Raw genomic sequence first — 17935 nt, 5'->3', positions numbered from 1 at the left:
TGAGGCATGCAATAGCCAGGACTGGGTCAGGCCAAAGTCACAAGCCCAGAATTCCATTTGGGACCCAAGTACTTGGGCCATCTGCTGCCTTCCTAGGTGCATCAACAGAAACCTCATTCAGAAGCAGAATAGCCTGCACTCAAAGTGGGACTCACATATGGGAAGCAGGCATAATAGCAGCAGTTTAAATGCCGAACCAGTATTCCTATATCCTCTTCATCATTTAACATCCTCTATACATGTTTTTTTTTTTAAAGATTTATTTTCTTTTATTTGAAATGCAGAGATAAGGAGAGACAGGAAGAGAGGTATTCCATTCTTGACTCATTCCCCAGATGGCTACAGCGGCTGGAGCTGAGCTGGTCGAAGCCAGGAGCTTTTTTTAGGTCTCCCAGGTAGGTACAGGGTACCAAAGCTTTGGGCCATACTTCATTGCTTTCCCAGGCCATTAGCAGGGAGCTGGATGGGAAATGGAATAGGTGGGACATGAACTGGCATCCATATGGAATGCAGGTGGAGGCTTAGCCTGCTATGCCATGGTGCTGCTCCCTTTACCTTTTGTTAAAATCAGCTTTACTGAGACATAGTTCATCCTTGTAAAATATACAATTCAGTGGTTTTTAATATGTTTATTTTCTAAGAGTTCATGAATTGAAAGTATACAAAAGATCAGTTTATTCTGAAAGGCTTTCTTTATTATTAAATGTGTTTCTACTGGTCAGAGCATAAAATACTATTTTTAGGTCAGTATACTGACATTTAAATAAAAAGATATAAACATATTAAAGGAATGAAATCTATATTTTTATTATACATGAAATTTGAGTTCTTACCTGCGGTTTTGTACAAGGTATAAATCTGCACTGGCTGCACCCAGCAGTGCTGTGGCAATGTTTCTGTGTGCGTCTCCGAGGATCTGTACGCATGTGGCTTAGTTTGTTTCCTAGGGCTGCGTGTGGGTGGGTAAGGATTGCGTTTTACTCAATCTCCGCTGCTGTCTTTTGGGGAAGCATGTCCAAATCTTTGCTTCATTTTACTCATCAGATACATGGAGCTTGGTGTCTAGTTCGTGCCTTCTCTTTTTTCAGATATAGCTGGCATGGATGGCACTTAGTAAAGATGAATGAAGCTGTGGATAATAATGGGAAAGATTAGAATGGTGCATCCTGCTATCAGTCAAGCCAGAAATGCTTCTTCCTAAGGGTAGCTCCTGGACTCTGGCAGATACGGAGCAAGACGGAGTGGGGTCTCTCCCAGCACCTAATTTGAACTGTGCTGAGGAAGGGGTGGGGTATAAACAGGAAATTTTAACAGAACGCATGGGCAAATATAAAATATGAGGTAAACTAAGGCAGGAAAATATGTGTAACATGATTAAATGTGTATGTCCTTATTTCCTTAACTATAAATTAGCACTGGTGACCTGACAAGCAGAAGCACCTGTAAAAACCAGGGAGAAAACATCTGACGTTGGGACAGTGTTGGAAGGCTTTGCAAGGTGACTCTAGGTCAAGGGCAGAGTGAGTGGTATAGACAGGAGGCTCTGGGAAGGCTTCATTCCGCAGAGGAGCAAAGATGTTTTTCAGGCGAGGCAGGAAGAGGGCATTCTGGGTTCTGGGGAGATTGTCAGGCAAGGAAGACCCGCAGCAAATGTAGACCAGGGACAGCAACACACTGGGGAGGAAACTGAAAATCAGGTTGTGGAGGGCCTTCCTACATGCCACAGAAGCACAGACATTCATGAGGGAGAGGCTAGGAACTCCTGTGGCAGCAAGAAGAAAGGACTAAAAAGTGCACAGGGACTCGGGAGTGGTGCTTTATGAAGATTTACATGGCACTGGCATGGTTTGTTAAAGGCTGGCTGTGATGTTGTTAGGCACAAGACAATGAGGGATCAGCCTGAGTGGAAAGAGATAAGGAACACTTCCTAAGCAAAGTTATGGTGGCCACACTGCAGTGCGAGGGGCTAAGTGCTGCTTGCCATGCTGGCATCCCATATCGGAGTGCCCGTTCAAGTCCCAGCTGCTCTGCTCTCAATCCAGCTTCCTGGATGTAACTGGGACGGCAGCAGAGGACAGCCCAAGTGCCTGGGCCCCTGTCACGCACGTGGGAGACCAGGATGGAGTTCACAGCTCCTGGCTTCGGTCTGGTCCAGATCTGGCTGGGATGGCAATGTAGGTAGCGAATCAATGGGTGAAAGTCCAATCTGTCGCTCGCTCGCTCTGTCTGTCTGTCTCTGTGGCTCTGCCTTTCAGATGAATAGACAAATAAATAGTAAATCTTAAAAACCAAAAGAAAAGTTTCCAAGAAAGGACCTTTATGTCAGTAAGGAGACATAAAAATAGAGTACAGTTTTAGAGCTGCTGATGTTTAAGGCAGTGGCAGGGCCATCTTGGCATCATGTAGGAGGGAGTGGTCAGGTCACAGTGACCTGGCAGGGAGGAGGAGCTGGAGGTATGAGATACGGAAGGAATACGTACAGAAATAGACACAGTGAGATGGAAAAGAAGCAGGTTTGGGACAGAACCCTGACACAGGCAGGGAAATCGGTGAAGGAGAAAGAGCCACAGGAGAGGAATAGGCAGGTGTTGCAGGAGAGGCCAGCAGTGGCAGCTCAGAGAGGTGGAGAACTTTGCAAAGGAGCTTGTAACTGTCTTTCTGTGAACTGTAGGACCAAAGACTTAGGAGATTCTAGGAGAAAGCACATTTCACAAAAGAAAAAAATAAAAAGGAAGAAACAGAGCGAGCAGGTTTAAACTTCCTGTTTTAGAATAAAGAGCTATGCATGTCCACAGACAGAGAAGAAAGAGCCAAAGCAGCAACATCGCTGCAGACACAGATGGGCAGAGGAGCAACTGGGCACAAAGGGAGCCTGGGGTGGTGCGACGAGAGGATGGTGCGTCAGGAGAGGCAGGGCAGCCTGCAGCAGCTATCCACGGCAGGGACACAACACAACAAGGAAGAAGAGAGCAGCAAGGTGGCAGCTTCCCCTGGGAAAAGCTGTGAACACAACTGCTTCCTTTTGCTTCTGGCCTAGCCTTCTGCCCCAGGATCCTGCATCCTTACTTGGGAGACTACAATCCCCAAGTCTTGGTTGTGCTCAGAGAGAGTGGAACACACACAGGTCAGATACAGACCCAGAGAGGCAGGGGAGTACAATATGAGATGGGGAAGGACGTGGATGACTGAGGACGCTTTGAAGTAAGGAAGAAGGCAGCTCAAAGCACTTGCAAGTAGCTCAATTCTCAGCAAAGCCAGAACAGAGGAGGTGGTGAGGAGCATGCAGCAGATGTAACACAGCCGCCTGAAGGCCCTTTTAGGGGAGGGTGACTGCAGGTGACTATGAGACGGAGGAGAGCAGGAGGACCTGTGGAGATTCTGTGCATTAGCAAAGAGGGCTTCTGCAAGAAAATCTTGCAAAGCTCAATGAATAACCATTGGGCAAGACAGCCTCAGTGAAGCATGAATAGTGAGAGGCAAAAAGTTAATAGAGCTCTAAGAACTTAGGAATGTCACATAACAGTGCCTACAGGTTCAAGTGTGGTTAAGAAAGAGGCGAGGCAGGTCAGGAGAGTTGCAGGTCAAGGGACTAGAGGTAGAAAGAGAAACAACAATGACATCAAGAACAAGAAGATGGTGGGAAGGAGGGAGAGGAGTGGTCAGATGGGAAGAGGCAACTGTCAGGGGGACAGATCTCAGAGTCTGGAGTGAAGGTGTGAATGAGGAACTCTGAAGGTAGGCCCCCGGAAGCAAAAGAACGTGCTGCTGTCAACCAGAACGACACCTGGAACTACAGTGAAGGACTCAGGGTCCTTGAGGAAGATGGCAAACCAGAGGCAATGCCACGCCTACCAAGGCTGGTGCCATGTGAGGACACCCACTTCTGTTTCTATCCTGTCTGCCTAATGTGAGGACATCTGATTGAGGGCAGGCAAGCTGCACGTCTTCAGTACCTCTTCAAAAGTGCTGGGATTTATAGATGGTACAATCGCTGCCCACATCCCACTCCATCCTCTGGAAGAAGTACACCATGGTGCTTTCTAGCAGCAAGCCGCTCAGGATGGCCATGAAGGAGAGCTTCCGGTTGATGTTCAGGGTCACTGCAGAAGAAAAGACAGTAAATGGTCAGGCATGTGAAAGACTTTAAGTGTCTTATAAAGCTGGTTTGGGAAAAAAAAAAATCTGTATCTGTTCCTGTTAGTCTATGTGGTGGTCATGTCCTGTTTTTCTGGCTGGTAAACCTCCTGAGAGAAGCAAAGCCTTTGCTTACTAAATAAGTAAATAAATAAATAAATAAAAATAAAAAAGCTGAGTTTCTCCTCCATGAGTCAAAAGGTAGATCATGAATATTAAAGAGAAAAATAAAAAAGGGATGACAAAGTCATAAAGACATTAACAGGGCAAAAAGATATTCTATGATGTGTCAATTTGTAAGATGACAAGCATGATGATAAAAGTGTCAGGTAACAGATATATTTTAAAATAGCACAGTGTGTACTATGGGTACAATTCTGGGACACGGGACCATTTACTGCTCTGCTGGTGTGGCAGATATTGTCGTGGGCTGGGTGACGGGTACCTGGCATCTATCCCGTGTGACAACTGCCCAGCCATGTCACTTTGGTCAAGCCTCTTCCTCCACAGTTCCACCAGCTCATTCATAACATACAAGTAACGATGGCTGCCCCGACTAACCTCAGAGGACAGAGAACACAGGCAGGAAAAATGTGGCCCATGATACCGTCCCAGTGGTTATGTGAAAGACCAAGGCTCTGCCACAGACACACATGTTACAGTGTTCAGCAGGCTATATGACATTCAGGTTGCAGAAGCACTGTGCTTTAGAAACAAGGCTCTAAGTTTTGATGTGGGTGGAAAGTGGTGAAGGCAGAGTGAAGACAGAAACATACCTCGGATTGCCTGGAAATTTGATGTAAGGACAAACACTTTAATGAGTTTGAGGCACAGAGGTGTGTAGTCGTGTTCCCAAATGACGGCTGGAATCAGCAAGAGCTTTCCATAGCTGGACAGCAACAACGCTTTCAGCAGCAAAATGAAGTTGGGCTTTTTTTTCGCTGTCATGGGTCGTTCCACCCACAAGAAGGTGAAAATGCCAATTAAATAGGCGGTTTGTTCTATGGAGAAAATATGAAATATAAATATGAAAGTCTCTATTGAAATCATATCTGTCTAAAAACAAATCTACCATAGTTCCAAAATACAACATTTCAGCTGACTTCATTGGAAATACTATGACACGATCAAACTGTTTTTCTTTTTAAATAAATCCCTAGCTCTTGTGTCAGATCCTGCTGGCACGATTTCAGACAAGCATTTCATAGTTCTTTTATAAAGTACTTTAGCATCCATTGAAGCAAAACACCCCCAACAGAATTGCAGCTGACTTTCAGATCTTTCTAGGAAATGTGATTCTGTTCAAACATGTTCAGTGTAAGAGATCTCTACAGAAGAAATGAAATTGGAGAATGAGAGCTTTCAAGTTTGGAAGATGTGACCTATTTGGAGCATGGGATAATACGAAAAGATGTGTTTTTTTGTATACTGGTTTATTGAATGCTTATTAGCTATGAGATTTTGAATATTCTTCTATTTGAGAAGAATACTTTTTTTTTTAAAAGAATTATTTATCTATTTGAAAGGAAGAGTGGCAGAGAGAAGAGCAGACATTTTCCACCTACAAGTCACTTCCCAAATGTCTGCAATAGCCAAGGTTAGGCCAGGCAGACCTCATGAGCCAGAAGCTCTGAAGCTCCATACAGATCTCCCAGGGAGGCGGTAGGAGCATTAACAGGCAGTGGATTGACAATAGAGAAAACCAGGACTTGCACTGGAGCTCCAACATGGCAATTCAGCAACACAAGTAGGGACTTAACATGATATGCCACCATGAGGCCCCCTCTATTTCATTTTATCTATATTTTTCTTAGTGTGGTTCTTACAATTTCCAGAAAGCCTTCATACGAAGAGTCTGGACTGGAGGAAGCAATAGCCCTACTGGTGTTCTAACACTGGAACACAGAACAATCTGTTCAGTTCTTATTAATTGGGAATCTGACTTTTTTTTTTAAACTGTACTATTACACTGTTAGCTCCTCTGCCTATTCAGTTGTGCACATTCCAAGAAGTCTTTAATTCTATCCATTCCCTCGCCCCCCGCTTAAGCTGTGTTATTTGTAGATAAGGTATATCTGTAAAACCAGATTTCTGGGGAACACATATTTCATAGAAAATTCTTCTTTAAATGTTTTACAATTCAATATGGCTAAACTAAAGAGGTTCTGAGTGTCGATGATTAGAATCAATAAAATTAATTTAGGATGGTTAACCCTAAACTTGGTATCTCCTTCAAGGGAGATGCATTCTTTCTCTTAACAGATTTACTGAAAGGCTTGTCCAATACGAGGCTCTGCTCAAACAAGTAAATCATATAACACTTGGATTTTGGATTAAAATATAATAAAATGAGAGAGAACTCTTTACCAACAAGTGCCAGCAAAGTCTCCTGTCGAAGATAGGCCTCCCAGCAACTCTAGGGAGGGAAGACTTCCTTGCACTGGAAGGAAGGCTGGACCAGATAACCCCCACTTCTTCTGCCTTTGGGATTTATGAGACGTGTGGAATTGTGACAGCTCTCAAACTCTGCCCATTATTCCTTATGGGAGACACTTAAGGCTTTGGTGGATCGGCCCTGCTCAGCAGGAGCTGCTGCCCAACTACAGGAGACTGTAGTGCAAAAAACACTAGATAGGGAGCCAGGGGCATGACTTTAAACTCTGAGGATGTCAGGGAAAATCATCTCCCCATTTCATGTCTGTTCCAACAACTAGGGATAGGACAGAAATTCTAACTTCCATAATTTATATATGTGAAAACTGCCTTAGCAATTACCACCTATAAAAGTATTTTTAATCTGTAAAATGCTGCATTCGTGGGAGTTATTCTTTCCTTTTTAAATGTTTACTTTTATTTGAAAGGCCAAGTAGCACAGAGAAAGAGAGACAGAGAGAGAGAAAAAAAAATCTTCCATTAGCTGGTCCACTCCCCAAATGGCTACAATAGATGGGGTGGGCCCTAAAGCCAGAACTGTGCAACTCCCTCTGGGTCTCCCATGTTGGGGACAGGGGCCCAAGTATCTAAACCACCCTCCACATCCTCCTGGAATACATCAGCAGGGGGCTGAATTGGAAGCAGTTGAGCCAGGATCAGAACTGATACCTTGATAGAAGATGCTGGCATTGCAGGTGGTGGTTAACTCACTGCATCATAATGCTAGCCCTAGGAGATATTCTTGATAAACTCCAATAGGACTTTATAATCCAGTTAAGGTTTAGATTAAGATGAAGGAACAAGTAGCAGTAGAAAGAAATTTCTGGTTAAGCATCAAGAGATTCATTGTAGAATAGATGCTACAAGAATTCCAAAACTATTATAAGACAAGTCTGGTTTTAACATTAGAAAAAGAATGTGAAGCAGGCATTTGGTTTAGCAGTTAAGATGCTGAGTGCCTGGGATGCAGTCCCAGCACCTATCTCAAGTCCAGCTTCTTAGTAATACGCAAGCTGGGAAACAGAAAGTCATGACCCAAGTGTTTTTAGCTCCCTGCCACCTATGTGCTTACTTCAAGTATTGAGGGAATTTGGAAAGTGAAACAGTGCATAGGAGGTATCTGTTTGCCATTCAAAGAAAGAGATTTTAACAAAAGACACATATGAGTTCATCTCTGGAAATTCAGAAGTCATAAGCCAGGAACTCATCTAGGTCTCTCACCTAGGTGGTAGGGAGCACAGGTATTAGAAGCACCATCTGTGGTCTCCCGGGGTCTGCACGAGCAGGAAGCTGGACCAGAAACAGAGCAGCCAGGGTTTGAGCAAGGCACTCCAATATGACACAGGAGAGACATGAGCTAATTTCAAGTGGGAATTAACTGCTTCATTAAATACCCGTGTCGAATGAGGCTTTACCTTAAAACTTAACATTTTTAAAGTTCTATTTCTTGGGTTAGGTGACATCCTCAAGGATTTTTTTTTTGGCGATATAAAATATTAATTTATCCTTCAGTAATTTTCAAACATGATTTTAAATGAATTAAATTTGTCAAAGGCCAAATTGTATCTAAGATTACTACAAAATGGGCAACACAGTGACCAAACTATTTTAAGACTTAGTAACTAAACTGTAACCAATTGCTGACTGTGAGCTTAAAGAGGGCTTAGATTCTTGTATGTACTTTTCATGGTGTCCAAAGTAGTGCTGGTAGATAACATGTACTCAATAGATATTTCTTAAATAAATGAATGACTGTGAAGACTAACTGATGGTGGCTTGCTCAGGTTAGAATGTCCACATGCATGTCTGCTGTCATTTACTCAATCAATCAAACAAGCATTGAGTACCTATTGTATATAAAACAGACATTTCCCTAAAAGCGTGGTTATATCAATGGCCAATAAGAAGCACACTGTCCCTTTCGATTTTTAGTTACTGAGCGAAGACAGATTATATAAGAACAAATAATGAAGGACTTCTCAGATACGGTAGATGGCTAGTACAAGGAAAGCAAGGTAGAGCAGGGACAGGCAATCAGCAGCATGAGAGGGGAGGAGGCAAGGTCAGTCAAAGTGTGCTTCGTTGAGAAGGTGAATTTAAGTAAGGACTGGAGGGGATGAGAGGGAATCAGACGTGTGGACAGCAGAGACAAGCATTGCAAGCATAACCAAATACACATCTCACAGTGGAAGCTCATCTGGTGTGTGTGAGGTAAGCTCAACAGGCAAGCTGGGTCAGAACACATATGGGAGATGGTGGCTCTGGGATGGGCAGATTGTCAGGGAATGAGACTAGTAACCAGGGAGCTGCTGCGTTAATCCAGGTGGCCGATGAAAGTGGATTACATCAGGATTATAGCTGTGGAAGGAGTGGGTAACATTAGTGTGGTAATGGCAACGTTGTGAAGGTAGAACCAACAGTAGCTGTTGACATGTGACTAGGCACTGTCAAAGCACGAGGCATCAGGGATGACTCCAAGGCTTTTTGGTGTAAGCAACCAAAAGATGGGAGTTGGTGGCAACTGAGACAGGGAGGAGCTGAGGGGAGGCTGAGATGAGGAGTATGGTCTGGGATATGGTGATTTGTCAGATATACGAGTGACGATGGTGGATGGACACAGAGTCCAGGGATCAGGGGAAAGGCCTGGATTAGAGATGGACACTTGGGCATCCTGAGGAGACAGTGGGCAAATAGAGAAGACAGGAGGCCACAAATATGATGCTGGAGTGCAGTGGAGACATACTATTAAAATGTCACTACTAAAATTATCATCAAAGGATTTAGAAAAAGAGAAGCATTTACATTGGTAATAAAATAGTCACAGAAAATAATTCAACCCAATTCTGACCCTGGAAAAATGATAACTTTTGTCACAAATTCAAATTCTGATGAAAAGCACTTTCTGAATTTAAGGAATTGGGGAAATAGCAGATTTCCCTGTTTACAAGCAGATGTGTAACAGGTTTTCTCCACTAAATATGTGGCATCAGATTATAAAGTTATCCAACACTGGGTAAAATCTGGCAATTATCAACTTGTTTTAATAAAGTTGAGATTGGGCAATCTTTTCAAATTGAATAATCACAACCTAGAATTTAAGACTTTTATTAAGAATTATTTATTATTACTATTAAATGGTAATATTCAAAATAGCTTATGAAACTTTGCTATCTGGTAACTATTTTTATAGTATACTGTGGTAACAAATAAAAAAGAAAGCAGTTATATTTAGGCTAACTCACCAGGGTAGGGACAGAGCTGAAATTTCCTATGTTAACTATAAAACTCAGGTTTTAAGACTGTGGTTTCGTTTTCATCAGAACAATTTGTACTAGTGAACTGAGAATGGAAAGTGTGAGGTTTCTTACCTAAAGATGCGATGGCAAACATTCTGTAGAAATCCCATTCCTTAGCATATCTGATCAAGTCATCAGGCGCAGTGTTCTGGTTTGAATCTTGAAGCTGCCACCACCTCAGGTATGCTTCACAAAGCAAACAAAACACGCATAGTTTTCCATGGATCTGACAAAGACATTGCCATTCAGTTAGGTCAAGAAACAGTTGTATTTAACATCAGCAGGAACAGACATTGCTCACTAGCCATAGTTTCGAAGAAAATCCCTATGTGGTTGATTTGCAAATTCATCACTGCCTAATTAAGTAGCTACTTGCATCAATTCTAAAGCCCAGTGATGCTTAAGCTATAATGTCTGTTAGAATCACATGGGAAGATCTTTTTTTTTTCCAAAATAATCAACGATTAGGTCCTAATCCTGATTGAGAATCTCTGGTAATAAACAGACCTGCACATTTGGAAACAGTTCCCTGGGTAGGCTCTGATCTGCAGGACTGTTTAAGAATCATTGCTTGAACAGGCAGTTCAGCTTCATGGTTTCTGACATTGGTCCTGTTCACAAAATAGAGCCCAGAGTGACTCAGGTACACATCTCTGGTTGGATGAGTGTACACTGACATGTTTTGAAAGAGAGCAATTTAAAGGTAGAGATGAATTTGAGGTTCTCGAGTATTTGAAACTTTAGCTAAAACGAACACTAGGCAACATGGATTGGCTTTTTCTGCAAGTTTCTTTTGCAGGTTAGCTTCTCCCATGAATGTGAAGTCGAAAAGGGGCAGCACAGGTGAAAATCACGTGATCTCAGGGCATGTACCCGAGGCCAATCAGCTAGCACTCTGCTTCCCTGGAGTCACCCGAGGAGTTTCAATCAAGATGCCTAGATCCCATCCTTAAAGATTCTGACTGAACTGATTCTGGGGAGATCTCAGTTGGGGGGTGGGGGGTCAACCTCCCATGCCACCGCCAGGAGATTCTGATATGCAGCAAAGTTTGAGAGTCAGTGCTCTGGTCAGGCAATCAGACTGCAACACGGCCAAATAAACTGCAGCGTGAGCGTCCCCGTTAGCCAAAACTCAGAGCTGTTTGCTTAAGCAGATAATACAGGACAGCCAGCTAAATCAAGTTCCTGACATACATAAGTATGTCCCATGCAACTACATACATTAAAAAGTATCCTTTATCTGGTTTTCAAACTTAGAACCTGAAAATATGATTTTCTGTTTTTTTTTTTTAAATCAATCTAGATAGCCTATACTTTTATCTGTCAATTCCACTCGAACTTACCAGGCATAAATTAAACGTATATTTTGAAAAACCCAACTTTGTATGTTAGAATTTTTGCTGACTAAACTCAATGCTGTCATTTACCTCATATGTTCCCTTAAAAGCAGAAAGCAAAATGCAAGAAACTATGCTTAAAATATTTTCTTTTGTTTACTCGGTCAATATTTCATTCTTTTCATACATAAATATGTTTAATTTTTACCCTGTTCAAAGTTAGTGCTTTAACATGTAACTAATGAATAGGGAATGATTTGTCAGTTTCCTGCCAGTGAGCACATTCTTAAAGTTTCAGTAAGTACCTGTCTATATCAACACTTGTTATTTCTAGAAACTTCCATACATGCTAAAAACATACTGAGGTTAGAATTCCTTTTTGTAATATTTTAAACATTTGTTAAAACTTTTTATTCTTATAAAATACCAAAGCATCAAGTAATATTAAAAATATCACTTACATTTATTTTAGTATTGAAAAGAACATGTCTATAGGCCTGGGCTTTGCATAAAATAGCATTAATCAAGATAATAACAGGATCATACTCGATATATTTGTCTACAGGTTTCTGGCAGGATTCCTGAAACAATGCAAGAAAATATTAGAACAAACGAATTCATACATTTTGAAATTTTTAAGGACTTTACATTAGGAAACTATTTTGTACTAGTACAACAACTACATCATATTAGCATTTATTGAAATATACTTCCATTCAGATACAAAATGTTCATCTATATAAAATTGGTTTCAGAAGTGACCAAATATAATATTTAAGGCTAGAATGTTACTATTTTGAAGCTAAAACAAAGCTTGATTTAAATACTAATTTTAGTTGGAAAATTATCCCAGGAATTTCTAATTTAAATTTGCAAGAATTCTATTTCCAATCCCCCTTTGATTTGTAGTGATTCTTAGGAAATCAACAAATATATAACGCACTTTCATAGATAAATTACTTCCTGTTGAATAGACAGCCCGTAATTTCTTGGTTTCTGAAACATGATTTGGAGCGAAGTGTTCAGCAAAGTAAGCTCCTCCCCAAGTTCCAAGTGGGCACCAATAATCCCGAGGCGGCAGAAGCCAGGAAAGCCAATTCCCTCCCCACCTCGCTGGCCCCAGCTAACCCTGAAATATAGAATGTGGTCTCTGCCTCAGCAGAAGTGGTGGAGAGTGCAGAGATGTGTGTAAGGAACTTGGCTGTGTAGACGGTCACCAAAACCTCTTGGTAGTTCCTATTAAATGGCCTTTCCTGCATGAAAGGTCACTTATATACAGTTGAGGTTTTCTAGACACATGTGATTACCATGTGATCAAAATCCAAGAACCATCAGAATACAGAAAACTACCGATAGAGGGTGGCGTTTCAACTAGCATTTACAATGTCCATGACCCACATCAGAGTACCTTGGTTGTAACACCTGCCTCCAGTTTCCTGCTAAGGCAGACCCCAAGAGTTTCAAGTAACTGGGTTCCTGCCACCTGCACAGGAGTTGGATTAACTTTCTGGCTCCCAGCTTCAGCCAGCTGCAGGCAGCTGGGGAGTGAACTGGATGATGGGAATACTCAGTCTTTTAGAAACTCCAACAGACAAATCAACCACCAACCAACCAAAAAACCACTGCAGATAAACAAGAACAAGCTCATTGGAAACGTGATGTGTAAAGCAGTATTGGTTACAAAGTTGCATCAGTGCTCCATTCCCTTCATGAACCAAGTGCAACAAGTCAAACAAAACATTTTGCAATTTTGAGAGTACAAAATAGAAATAAAGGAAGTGATGGGACAGCCTTCCAGTTACCTCAAAGTTTTACGAGAAAAATCAAAGTACCAGACTAATCCTGTGCTTCAAATGTAATTTGGAAATAAGATTTGAAAAATTAGACTTGCTTCCAATGAAAATAGCTTCTTCATTTATGTCATTACAAAAACAGATGTGGTTTCCCCACAATCCAGGGAGAAGTGCAGTTACCTAAAATTTGAAGCTACTTGATCAGCTGCATAAAGAGCTAACAGTATTTTTGTTTTTAATTAATTAATTAATTTAAAAATATTAATTGCATTGCATTATGTGACACAGTTTCATAGGCTCTGGGATTCCCCCCACCCCTCCCTGTACCCTCCCCCCATGGTGGATTCCTCCAATTTGGTGTAATATTACAGTTCAAATTCAGTCAAGATTCTTTCATTGCAAGTGTATATCAAGCATAGAGTCCAGCATCTTATTGTCCAGATAAATTCAATGGTGTCTTTGGAGCGGCACTTGTATTCAGAGCAATAGCTTTCTTTCCTTAGTCATTTTGTGAACCAGGCACTTCCAAAATGCTAGTCATTCATGTTTAGTCCTAAGTCCAACCTCCAGTTTTAAGAGCTAGGCAGAAAGGTCTCTGGGACACAGTCTGATAAGTGCTATGATGGGGATGAGTTACAGGGTGACACCAATTAATCAATCACATTTGTTATGTTCTCTGTCCATCTTCCTTCTGTAACACTCTGTGTTATAAACAATGAAGTCTCAGTCAAGCCTTCTGGTTCCCTTCCAGGTACTATACACCTAACTTTTTCTTGGTATCCCTCTATTACTTGATTTTTCCCTACCAATGTTTCTTTCAACCTTCTTTCAGCTTTCATCATAAAGGTAAGAAGAAAACCACAAAAATAAAACAAACAAAACCTCACACATACAGTAAAACAGCTACATATGTTTGCTATATATGTTTCCTTTTGGCAAAATGGTTACATTTCATATTATTTGCTATTTTCAATGATACTTTATGTATAAGTTTCCTGAAGGCGAGGTTTTTCTCTAAGAAACTCCTACAGCACAGCAGTCAGACACACTGCGGGAACTTAGATGGTGGCTTCTATGACCTAAATCATACATGGATAGGACTGACTTTGCTCTGCTGTGTTCTTCAAACCCCACATGAGTCACATCTCTTACAATACACACCAGCTACACCAGCTGTTCATAAAAATTTTTGTTCCTCTTGCCTTCCCCAACAGTTCTAGGACAATTCTCTTTCCCATTCACCTTCAATTCTATTTTAATGCCATGGTAAGTAGAACCCTCTGGATTTTAAGCCAGTTGAGGGTAAGGGCTGTGTTTTGTTATCTTTGTATCTAGCATCCCAAGAATGGGGGGCTGAACACAGAAGTACTGAGAATTTAAAGGAGTCTGATCTTGTTTTGTTACCATACGAGTTTAACAAATAACTGAGCATTTCTGAAAGGCCAGGCACTATACTGTTACAAAATATCAAAAGTATTGTATTATCAAGCATAATTCTAATCTTGAAAAGCTATAACAGAAGAAATGGTTAAAAGTATGGGGCATTCATGAGATATTAGGAAAATCAGGGAAATCCAGAAAGAACTTGGAAGAATGGCAGCAGAAAGAGAAGAATAACAGGAAAACATCTCAGGATGAAAACTATAGCTGGGACATCAGTCAGTATATATGGCTAAAACATGCATGAATTATCTGTTGTAATCACTCTGAAACGCTGAATGTTAACTTCAGAACAAACACCTTGGTATCTAAAAACTTCATCTCAGAAGTTGGAGACTCTGTAACCACTCTGGTTTAACTGTGACTCTGGCGTCAAATGCTTTTTCCTGAGTAATGCTATTATAGAATATAATTTGTTATTCACTGGCATGACAAAAATGAGGACATTACATACTCTCATTATGGAATGGCTGTGTCCAGTGAGTCCATAATGTACTTCATCATTGTTCTATATTCCGAATATAACTGCATGTGGAAGAGTACAGTGTAGGAGGGAAAGGAGGTAGTCATGGCTCCTGACCTAAACAGCTGTCCAATAATCATATTGCCTCATCATACATAAAATGCAATAAAGAGCAAGCATCTGATGATTTGGAAAGGAATTTTGTTATTTAGCCAAATGTCAATAACAATAAAGATTGTTCTATGTTACTGCTGAACAATATACATTATTAAATGCAATAAAGAAATACCAACTTCTCTTTGAATAAAAGACCGTAATCATATTCACAGTTGTGTGGTTATCGTTATCATCAGCGTCCAGATGAAACACTTACTTGGTCCAGTTCCAAAGTCCTTAAGTTTAGACCACATAGATTGGCTCATGCCTCGCTGGGTGGGACACAAAGATTAGTTACTCCTCACCATGGTGTTGAGGATTTTCCTGCGCACCCCCCCCCCAAAAAAATGTTCTGCACCTTAAATGTCGACAAATGTCTTGTTAGAGTTACAAACCAGTCTAGATTATCCTAAAATCTGCCAAGATCAGCAAAATTATACTTCAACACAACAAATGGCTAAATACTAAAATGAAATAGACACGAGACAGCTGAATGGTATCTTATAGCCATTTTAAGGTATATAGCAGCCGGTGCTGTATATAAACTAAAATTGAAATGTGGTTAGGACTTGCTTTTTTTTTTTTTTTAACATACTGGTTACTCAAAACCATGTCAATTCTATAATATTGCAAACTGCTGTTGATGTTATATTGGGACTCTTAATTGACTGGGACGATATTCTACCAGCTCTAACTTCGGACCAGAAATGGTCTCCCCAAGAAACTGTTCAACCCATCTGGACAATAAGTAGCTGGACTCTATGCTTGGTATATGTTTGCAAGGAAAGAATCTTGATTGAATTTGAACTGTAATACTGCATCAAGGCGGAGGAATCCACCAGGGGGGAGGGGAGGAGGAGGGGGAGGGGTGGGGGGATTCCCAGAGCCTATGAAATTGTCACATAATGCAAAATAACTAATAATAAAAAAAAAGTTTAGACCACATAAAAAATACTGCTCTTTCTTGTAGCAGAATGGTCAAGAATATGCAAATCTACAAAACCTAAAAATGGCTCACTCAACAAATATTTATTGAATACCTACTATGTGTCAAGCACTGTTTAGCTGATCCAGATACATTAATAAATGAGTTTCTCTTGTGTAGCTTACATTTCAGCAGGAGATAGGTAACTACAGAGTTTCAAAAGGCTGCTGATGGTTAACTGAGAACTGAGTAGTGGATCTGACAGATGGATGTTAATAACGGTACGGAGAACAGTTTCCAGTGAGATGGTGGGTGGGAAGAGTCCGGCACAGGAGAAGTGAGAAGAGGAAATAAGCGCACAAGTGAAGGAGAAAAAAAGCAGAGGCTAAAGGTGGAAGTAGGGTCCAGACCGTTTTATTGTTTGTTTTTAAATGGAAGAAAAAATAGTACATGTGCTGGCAGGAATGACTGAGCACAAAGTACAAGAGTGTTGTTAAAGAGATGTCCTAAAGTCAGTGGAAGTGGATGGAATCCAGTGTGTTAAGTAGCACCGGCCTTAGCTGTGTATAACAACAATTCATCCATACTAACTGCAGGGATGGCAGAGAACATGAATAACCAATGCCAGGATTAAGGCTATGTGAATGCAAAGCTTGAGGAAGTTATCTCTCAGTGAGGCAGGGCAGGAAACATGGAAAACTTGCAGAGAGAAAAGGTATGTGATGATGACTGTCCAGAATGGAAACACGGAGGTACCTAGGAAACAAAAGGAGCACCAGATAACATGCAGCACTGCATGGAGTTACCAGCCGTGAATTTACGATGTCCATATAATGCAGGGGTGTACGTATAGACACGTAATAGGCCAGATTCAATAAGGGTTGGCAGTTTTGCACAGAGAAAAAGCATTTGAGAGTGGAACAGGAAATTAAGGGTGTATGCACAGCGTGTTAAATGCAGATTACATCGAGTTACGACACGGCTTCCAAAAGGTTGATGGGAAAAGAAATCAAAGAACAAGTCTATTTTGGTACAAAAAATTCTGCATAAGCACATACTGACATTTTGTCTACTCTTTTGTGTATTACTACAGAGCATGTTTTACCAAAAGACATTACTATCAGAAAACAATCAGGAGATCGGAAATGGGAATAACAATGTACTAACGGCTTGGGGGACAGGCTCTCTGCAGAAGTGCCCCGAACCTCCCGATTTCTGATTTTGTAGTCTCTTTAAGCCCACCCTCTCTTTCTATATAGACTATGAACACCTAAGAAGCAGAAATTCTACTGCATTCTAAGAGAACTCAACATGGGCTGTAGGGGGTCAGGATGGCAACACGCCTGTCAGAGGGAGAATAGAATGAGTGGTTTCAGCTACCTCACGGACCCAAATGCCCTCTGACTTGATCTCTCAATTTCTCGAGACTGCGAAGGTTGTCACCACCACACAGGTCCCTTCGCCCAGTAGAAGAGTGTTATAAGGGAGTGAGTGACTTCTCTGCTCATTATCCCAGCTCACACAAAGGGCGGAAATGTCCAGCAACGAACTGAAGACTCTCTCCTCGGAGGACTCTACCCCTCGGAGTCCCCAAATTCCGCCTTTGCCATTTTCTTCCCCAAGGGCACCCCACACCTGCTCACTCACGCAGATGGTTATCTTCAGCACACCGTGGTTATAGTCTCGGTACAACTCCTTAGCCTCCTGGTTGCATTCAATGCACCTGTACTGGCAGGAAGCAGAGGCACTGGGAGTGGCTGTCATGCCATCCGTGCTCGCCTTCCCCGGCCGCTGCCCGCTCCGCCCGCCAGTGCCCATTTCAACTCAACTGCAGCCCAGAACTTCCGATTCAGTGGCGGGAGAGACGTCAGACGCCAGACCGGAAAGCTTGCGCCGTCCGGTGCCTCATGGGATTCGTAGTTTCCCAACCAGAGATGATATGCGAGGTTGGCTGAGGT

At 41.6% G+C, this 17935-nt stretch overlaps 1 protein-coding gene across 1 annotated transcript; it reads right to left on the bottom strand.

The window, feature by feature from the left end:
• Nucleotides 1-902: 902 nt before the first annotated feature.
• On the bottom strand, nt 903-17860 carry ARV1 (ARV1 homolog, fatty acid homeostasis modulator). Its single transcript, XM_004578545.4, has 6 exons — nt 17625-17860; nt 11662-11781; nt 9936-10089; nt 4911-5135; nt 3954-4100; nt 903-1129 (listed from the first exon to the last, which is right to left on the bottom strand). Exons 1-5 carry the CDS (start codon nt 17793-17795, stop codon nt 3958-3960), a joined length of 813 nt encoding a protein of 270 aa, XP_004578602.2. The 5' UTR covers nt 17796-17860; the 3' UTR covers nt 903-1129; nt 3954-3957.
• Nucleotides 17861-17935: the final 75 nt, after the last annotated feature.

The sequence above is a fragment of the Ochotona princeps genome, chromosome 10 (assembly GCF_030435755.1).
Source record: "Ochotona princeps isolate mOchPri1 chromosome 10, mOchPri1.hap1, whole genome shotgun sequence".
NCBI lineage: Eukaryota > Metazoa > Chordata > Mammalia > Lagomorpha > Ochotonidae > Ochotona > Ochotona princeps.
This window is presented reverse-complemented; position numbering and strand designations above follow the sequence as displayed.